General features: G+C 40.7%; 1 protein-coding gene across 4 annotated transcripts in view; it reads left to right on the top strand.

Moving 5' to 3' along the window:
• Window positions 1-348: 348 nt before the first annotated feature.
• Window positions 349-9,176, top strand: part of zcchc14 (zinc finger, CCHC domain containing 14) — a 29,244-nt gene continuing 20,416 nt past the window's right edge. For all 4 annotated transcript variants that reach the window (XM_086029495.1, XM_086029494.1, XM_086029493.1 and 1 more), the window contains exons 1-3: window positions 349-498; window positions 976-1,501; window positions 6,970-7,197. In XM_086029495.1, the coding sequence (XP_085885621.1) occupies window positions 1,007-1,501; window positions 6,970-7,197 (723 nt within the window). In that variant the 5' untranslated portion in view covers window positions 349-498; window positions 976-1,006. The remainder of the gene's footprint in view (window positions 499-975; window positions 1,502-6,969; window positions 7,198-9,176) is intronic.

Below are 9,176 nucleotides of genomic sequence, written 5' to 3'. Positions count from 1 at the left end.
GACGTCAAAATCACCAATCATTAGGCTACCCTAACAGCCAACAACTCTAATGTTGTGTTAGTTCACCTCAAATTACATAACAGGCTTGGTCTTACGAAATAATAGCAATTAATACATAAGTAAAGTAACCCTAGACAACCGTCGTAAAAAAAGAGAAAACAACTCACTGAATGCATGTTATACTTTAAACGTTAAGTACTTGCTGCGTGCGTGGGCGCATAAGAAAATTGAGCCTTTCCACTGAGCGCTGAGCCAATCAAAAAAAGTGCACGATTGCAGACAGAACTATTAGCCAATCGGAGTGGAGATATGAAGCAATGGGCGTTTCTTACTGCCAGAGTTGGATAAAGTTATACCCAGCTGTTATTTTCTTCAAAATATATCGAGCCGCAACAGGATGAAGAGAACGATAACGTACACACCACCAGTAATTCATACAGTGGCGGCGTCCTTTGTTGTCCTTCGATAAACAACTTTTCTGCAGTGCTGTTTCACAAGGTAACGTTGCTTACTCAACTTTTTCGCAGCAATTGATATGGTTACAGTATTGCCTTTTTAAACGTTCACTTCGGCCCAGTCTTGGAGCCACTGTTGGCAAGATGACTGTCGATATGATTGAGTGACTTCTTGAATGGCAGAAGAAGGCGGGGACTGTTCAGAACCCAAGCTTGGCCGTGAGTGTTGTTTGTTTCTTCGACTGTCAGTGGAGCTGCGGTCCGACCGGCGGAGGAGGACCAGGCGGAGGTTGTCCTGTGCACAAAGTACATGACTTGAAGTGGAACAAGGAGATTTTTTTTCCACCCTTGTCACCCCTTCCTTTCAGTTGCGGAGAGAAACAATAGAAGAAAAAGCCAGTGACCTGGCTGCGCGCCCCGCTTTTTAAACATTTTTTAAAAAATTTATTTATTTATTTTTCAATTGAACTTACTCTCAGTTGAAAAGACATTTCCATTTTGTGTTTTGTTTGTTTTTAAGATTCAGACCCACTGTCAGTGGATGTGTGAGTATGGTGGAGAGTCCGACCCATGTCCAGAGGGAAGGAGTGTACCGCTGGTTCTCTTCCCTCACCTCTGCCCAGAGAGCCGAGTTCCTGTGTGGCCTGCTGGACCTCTGTGTCCCCATCGAGCTTCGCTTCCTCGGCTCCTGCCTAGAGGACTTGGCCCGGAAGGACTACCATTCGCTCCGGGATGCTGAGATAAAAGCCAACAACCCCACCGATTTATCCGGACTCACCAACATCACGGAGGAGGTGGTGCGGAGTAAGCTGCTGGTGTCCCTTGCCCTGCTCGGCTCGGACAACCGGGAGGCGGCGGGGGTCCTGTTCCAAACGTTGACGCATATAGATACGGTGATCAACAACTACGGCTTGGCCTTAAACGACGGAAGGGCCGAGGAACAGTTTCTGTTGCTTTTCACCATGGCATCCAATCACCCAGCTTTCAGCTTCCATCAGAAACGGGTTCTGAGGCAGCAACTCGGCCAGATACACGACGTCCTGCAGGTGAGGACCAAAATTGTGTGCATCTGTGGGACACATGTCTCTATGGAATGAGTGTGTTTCACCATATTGTCAAAATAACAAAGCCACAGTACACTATTGGAATGCGCTATTTCAAAGGAAATTATACCATATTGTCAAAATAACAAAGCCACAGTACACTATTGGAATGCGCTATTTCAAAGTAAATCTATCTATCTATCTATCTATCTATCTATCTATCTATCTATCTATCTATCTACCTGTCTGTCTGTCCTTGAGCATTGTTATCTTTGTAAATTCATTTCATTTTGCTGTGGTTGGTGTGTGTAATACAGTTTTGCCTCAGTCGTTCTGGTACATTTCTCAGATCAGAATTGAAATTTGCCAAACACTAAATGCATTTCTCCAAACAATTTGTACACATAGCAAGATATCATGGTTTCCCCTGCAAAAAACATTTTCTTCCTCAACATTCTTAGTACATGCTAGGTGGAAGTTCCACCTACATCCAATATATTCATTCACCCAATCACTGATGCCAGAAGCGGCCACGTTTTTATGAATCAATGTGGAAGTATGTCCCATGTCGATTTGTCGAACTTTTGCCAAACAAGTAGATAACGCTCTCAACAGTCAGAATGGCTCCCAAGAAAAGGGAAACTGCCAAAGTGAGCATTCGGAAGCACACTTGTCATACAGTAGATGAGCGGGCAGATCTGTGCTCTCGCATTGTGTACCCAGGCGCTGCATCAGGCAGTGTAGGCACCGCTACGGTACAAGTGTCTTTGTTGTTCTTTTTTGCTCTTGCTCTTTTGCTCTGCTGTTGCTCTTTTTTTAAATTGACAAATCACAAGCGCTCTCCAGCGAGTGTGAGAGTGAGGCAGTAAAAGAATTATAAAAATGCTAAAAGACATTTGTAGTGAATTAATCTTTGAAATTAAATTATGACATCCCATTTGATGATTTTTAAAAATTCTTTCAATAAAAGTTTGCCTGGATCGGTATGCCAAAATCAACCAATGAATTTGAAAAGAAAAAGAAATTAAAAAAACACTTTAATCAGAATTTCCCCATGTTATTGTGGAAGAAATAGTCCTCGTTCCCCTTTTCCCCTCCTTAGACAGAGTTCATAATCAATACATAGTTTTTATATTGTTTAAGTATTTTATTTTTTTATAATAGTGTGTTTCACTTATTTCTATATTGTTTCATATTTATTTTTAACCAGCCATTGTTTTGCGGTTGGAACATCTCACGTTTACTGTTTGCGCTTTAATTTGTTGACAAACCATCTCATTATGATAAAGAGAGGAAAAGATTGCACTGCATAGCACAAAGAAAGAACCATTTTTAAAAAACTATAATTGGTAACATGGGACATTCTCCTAAGGGAAAACATGCAACACTCTTGGAATAAATGTGCAATAGTCCTACTTCCTTGGTCACAAATTCTCATTGCATCACAACAATTATCTTCACTTGCTATGAGCCATTTCAGAAAACTGGTTGATCATTTGTTGATCTAATGCTTCAAACATTTGCCTTTGTTAGAAAGTCACAATTTGCCTGGGAAAAATGTCAAATGGTAATGTTATAGAAATTTGCTTGACATTATGACAACTTTTTCAACCATTTTGCATGCAAAGACTTATACTGTATGCATGTGAACTAATGATAAAATGTGGGGTGTGCCTGTGAGAAAAAGTATCAGAGACCCATTTTCCTACATTTTGATCTACATGACATAAGCAATTGATAATGTTGGAAACAGCAGAGAATTGGACATAATCATTTACACGGTTATGCCAAAGTACTTGCAACTTTTTCAAAGCAATGAGAAACTGCTTTTGTGAAAATGGAACAAGTAATTTTGAGAAATTAAATCCTGATATGAGAAATGTACCAAAGCAACTGAGAAAAATTGTAATACCTTACATGCAAGGGATAAACTTCTTCAGTTCCCCCATGGATGTATTTTTTAAGAAATTAACTTTCTGGCCATGTTATTACTTAACCACTTACTTAATGCCCATGGCAAGTGTAGCACAAAGTGCAGTTTAACTGTGCTCGTGGGAGGGAGTTTTAATTCTTTTTGGCATTTTTGTAGACGGGCGCATGTAGAAATGTGCGTTTGCGCCATTGTGGGACTGAACACAGCCCACTTGATTCCCAGGCAATTGAAACGGCTACCATCATTCCCTTTAAACTCAGTATGACGGAAGCATAACGGATTCACTGAAGTCCATGCAGTAGATTGGCGTGTGCAAAGTACGTTCATAAGAAGATCTCCACTTGAGGATGATGTAATTTTGGTGGCTGTGAAGTGGGCACTTAGAGACCGCCTTCAACCCCCTATTATGAGTCTGCATTTGACAACCTACAAAGATTTTCCCATATTTTGGCCGCCATACAGTATATGAGAGAAAATATAATGCATGCCAATACCATGCCACTCAATTAAGACAAACTAAACTCAGAGAAGAGTTTAGCCACTTAGAGGGAAAGAAGGGTAACGCAGAGTAAAGTACATAAAGAGTTTATGAAACTTGTCCAAAGAAATTACCATTACTCATGAGCATGCAAGACTCACATGGTGTCTTAAATGCCAAATTACAGGTTTGTCAAAATCAATGACAGCCCACCTGTTAGCACAGCAGAACTTTGTCGTGCAAATTACGTGTGTAGGCGAAAGCTGCTCCTTTGACTGACAGCACTGTTTTTTTGTGATGTCTGCAAAGACAGACGTGAGGTGGAAAACCTTTCCTTTTCAGTAATCTAGCAGTGGAAGGATTTTCAATTGAGAATTTACTTTTTTTTTTCTTTTAAATTGAGATGATTTTTGGCTTTATAGCGAGTTGATTTACGTAGCTAAAATACATCCATCCATTTATTTTTTTTACTCCCACTTGTCCTCATTATCTGATTTCTGGGTAGAGGTGATGTACACCCAATGTCAAGCGTTCTATTGGGGACTGGAAGGGGGTGGATCCCATCAACGTAGACAAGGAGAAAGTTCATATAACAAAATTCATTACCGTTAAAGTTCAACCAAGGTCGCTGGCGCAATCTGCCAGGAGAAAACCCGCGATCAGAAAAAAAAAACAGGAACATGAACTATGCCATCTAGAAAATTAGTCTCTTGAAGCAACGGTGGCAAGCAAGGATGAATAAGACGACAATGAGCTGCTGCGGGAGAAGTCCTTTTAAAATCCCTGATTGCTCATGCACGACAGGTGCGGCATCGGAGGACACACCTTCCAATCCCGCCGCAGCCCGCAACAGACCAGAATCATGACACCCAGGACTCGTTGTCAGCCAATTGCAGGACAGATATAGACAAAGAAGCATCCACATCACATTGACACCTCTGGACAATTTAGAGTCTTCAATTAAGCTAATGTGCATGATTTTGAAAGGTGGGAAAACCCAAGCGAGCACGGAGATAATATAGATAGATCTAGATAGCTGGAGATGATTCAAACTACTAGCCCACCATATTGCCTGTAGGATGGTTGGCTTCAGCCGTGACGTGGAACACAAGTAGGCAACAGTAGACATAATAACCATGTGCAGTTTAGTAGATGTTATTGCAACCAAGAATGCAAATGCAAAATTAAAAGGCAGACCCAAAAGGTCCTTGCAAAGAAACCAACCAGTTAATGTACTAATTCTGCTGATGTGGGTGGAGCCACAGAGGAAGGGAAGTGTGTGGAAGCCGATAACGTAATGACATTCCATAACGTAATAAAAATCCTGAACCTATAACGTAATAAGTTTTGGCCAATAACGTCATAACTTATTAAATAATTGGCCGGTTATTACGTTATTGGCCTGTTAAAAAAAAATCTTTACAAATGTTATAACTGAGCCTAGAACGTAATTATATACTAAAATCAGTTTGCTTTTTATTTTGGGATATAACTGTGAAAATACATACTCTATCTGTTTTTATTTGTATGATTTGCTTGTTTAACTTAATGGTTATACTGTAAAACCTGTGTCCATCTCGGTCTTCTTTTCCAAACACGATTTAAGTTCCAACTCTTATGATTTACAAATGACTTATATATTGCATATATAGACCACTATGAAAACTGCCACTTAAAGATGACGTATTCTCAAATGAAATGACCACACGTTATTCTTGAACAACCTCATCTTTATTCAACATTCGTATCAATTATTCAGGGGAAGAAAAAAAATATATCAGTCCTCTTTTTGAATACTTAGTATGTCAATATCTGCTGTTCTTATTGTTTAACTTGTTTTAAGACCATGAACTGTAAAATCAAACATGTAACATGAGCTTCAAAATAACTTAAAAAGACTGCATAACTGTCTCCTTGCTAACGTGAACAAACAAACAGACACCAAACAGTTCTTTCAGCCATGCACCGACACCATTTCCACATCCAGCAACCTTGTAGCGTTTAGTAACACTGATGGAAAAGTTGTTATTTCTGTCAAGTTCCAAATCCCTTGCAAATGTCTCTCCGATATAAATGTGGGGATAAAACGATTGCTTGGGTATGGTGACGTTCACACCTCATCCCCGGGTTACAGGTTGAGACGAGTATCGGCTGTTCTCTTATGGTCACCATAACGTCTGGGTTGACTTGGACTTGTCGAGCAAGCATTTAAAACCTGGGGCATCTTAAGCCATAGGTGCAAGCGGTGCACGCTCCGTCGGCGATTTGTTGCAAGACCTCCTGCCTATGAGCAGCTGAGCTGGCGACCGCTCTACTGACTCAAGTGGAGTGGTTCTGTCTTGTCTGGTGCCTTGTACACTGTGACATCCGACACAGCTAGTTGGCTTCTTGAGTCCCAGTATGGTTGCACTGAAATGGACACCTCCCGCCTGTTGATAGGCACTTGGATGGATTGTCTGCTAAAGACAGCTTAACTTTTCTTTTGTGCGTTCTTGCAGCTCTGCATATTTCTGGTCACTCGTAGAGACAAAGCTGAGCATGGAAACACTGTCAAGACCATCTGCCTCAGAATTTTGCTCCACTTCATAATTGTGTCCTAGGTGCTGATTCGTCACCCAAAAAAAATCAAATTTTAAATCTGTATGTTTGAAGCCTGAAATGTGGCAAAGGGTCTAAATGTTTTGTAACCAGGCTGTCATCAGAACAATCAACAGTCCGGCTCTGTGTGATAGTTTATTGTAATTACATCCTTACATTACATTAATTGCCTAGGAATACGACTAGGGCACAGGTGCGCCAGCTGCAGGTGTGATTGGTGCTACACAGCACTGCCACTGGTTTTAAAAAGCACATAAAGGAGAGCCGCAAGAAATAGGCCTGTCTTGTAAGGCACTTCATGAATGTTATATTAATATATTGTTAAACAGTACTCTAAGGAAACACATGGCATAGTGGTTCGGATAGATGATGCTTCTCTGCTCATTCAATGTTGCAAGAGGCAACGAATGTAAGAAGACAACTTTTGTTTTATTCAATTAATATATACCTTGGATATTCCAGGTGAGCTATGGAGGAGCGGGCGTTGAGGGTCAAGGAGCAGGCCCATGTGGTGATCAAGTGGCTCTCTCTTACGCTCAACTGCAGCACCACTATACCCTGAACAGTGTGTCCTTACCTGGCACAGCCTCTTTGTCTCCCTCTGGCTGCTCGCTTCCTGACGCAAGTGCGGCCTCCTTGCCTGCGTCTTCCGCTCAACTGTGTTATCCACCCTGCACCTGCTGGCAGAAGGTAGGAAGTTGGGAAACAGAAAGCTTCATTAATACTCATGCAGGTTTAATGACTGTTTAAATGCTAGTCACAAGTCATTAAAGGGAGAAATCAACCCAAACATATTTATTTTCAAGAATATGTTCTACGCAAGCCCACTAGTTGAAACAAGGAATTCTGATAAATATTGCGTTTTCAGGATAAGAGTTAATACACCCGTTTTTAGCCATCTCTGGGGGTGCCCATTTTGTCACTTCTATCGACTGAAAATGACATCACCACTGCTCAGCGCTCAGGTTACAACCTGGCCTGTTTTCTGAAGCTGAGCCGTCATTGGTCGTTATCTGAGCTCTGAGCAGTTGTGATGTCATTTTGAGTCCACAGAAGTGACAAAATGGCCGCCCCCGGATTTTGCTGCTTAACTCATACAACACATATTCCTGAAAAAAATATGTTTGGATTTGATTTCCCCTAAAAGTAAAAAAAAAAAAAAAAAATGTGTGTGTGTATATCGTTAAAGTAGTCAGCAGACTTGTTGCAGTGAGATGCAAAACAACTATCGTCACCATATGTGTCTGTTGTTATTAAAGTGATGTGATGCGGTACTTGTGATTTACAGTGGTTAACTTATTTTCACACCTGTATGACATGGAAACTTGGACTGATTGTTAGAGGAATGCTTGACTATTTTATAATCATTGTTGTGTTGCCTTTGACCAAATTGCTCTTTTTGACATATTTTCAAGTACAGGCAGTCCTCTAATTACGACGTACACGACCAACGACGTTTTGACTTTACGACGCCCTGCCTCTTCCGCCATTTTGTTCCCAGCACCATAGTGACTCCCTTTACATACAGTCAATGTTTGGGTTTAGTTCAAAATTCAGATTTCTGAAACATTCTGAATATCCCGTTTACATGATTGAGTGGACAGAGCTGCTCTGGCATTCAAATAACCCACGGTGTCCGGCGACACATGGCTTCGTGACTCAAATGGACGTCATTTCCGCTTGTTGATATTCATGTCACTCACCACAGGAATGAAGCAGCCGGTTTCCTCCTCGCTCCAAAAGTCTGCTTTTGTGCTGCGTCTCTGAGCTTGTTTACCTCTGCTCATGTATTTGCGATGGGTTTCGAGTCAAACAACGCACTTCCGCATACAAGCACTTTCTGTAACTACAAAGACCAGCATTCCTTGCGGTTGAGCAATGAGCATGCGCAGAGTGTGCCGGCAGTATCTTTGCCTTTTTCACCCTCCTTCCTCTCCTTCCTTCTCCATCCACCTCCCACCAGTAATTCTAAGTACAGCATCTTATGTTTTTATTTTAATGTATTTTCATTTTTTTGTACCAAGCATTTTGATGTAAATTTCGACTTTAACGGTGAAATCCGACATATACGGAAATTCAGGTTACATCGCCAGCGTAGGAATGGAACTCGTTCGTAAATTGAGGACTTGTGTCTAATTGCAGATCTGTGTGTGAATTCTGAAATGCACGTAACAAAAGTATACCCAATCACAATTTTTTTACCACTCATTTATATACATATACATTTCAAGAGCAAAAGTCCAAAATTATGTTAAATATACATTGCACGTAAGTATCTTCACAAGCGCACCTGGTTGAGACAACACGGAAGTAAACAATAACAAATAATACTTGTACAATAGTACAATTATTTAACGTTAGATACGATTTAGTAGTTGGCCTGTGCTGGCTCTTTACTCCACTAACATGTTATACCATTACAGGAATGATTTTTCTTCCTTCTTTAAACCCATATACATTTCAGCTGTTCAAGTAGGCGTTTCATAGTTTATTTATTGTTTGCTTTCTAACAGAAGTCTGAAGGTTTCACGCTATCGCTGACTGCTATTTGGAACTGTTCATAATTCCTACCGTCTTGTATCCTTTACATTCATACAGTATTCTCTTTAAAATTTGGGGGCTTAGGGTTAGGGTAAGAGGTTAATGATTGACACACTACTAATGTACTA

This window comes from Filicampus tigris, chromosome 4, assembly GCF_054856515.1.
Source record: "Filicampus tigris isolate MCC_2025a chromosome 4, RoL_Ftig_1.0, whole genome shotgun sequence".
In the NCBI taxonomy this organism is placed as follows: domain Eukaryota; kingdom Metazoa; phylum Chordata; class Actinopteri; order Syngnathiformes; family Syngnathidae; genus Filicampus; species Filicampus tigris.
This window is presented reverse-complemented; position numbering and strand designations above follow the sequence as displayed.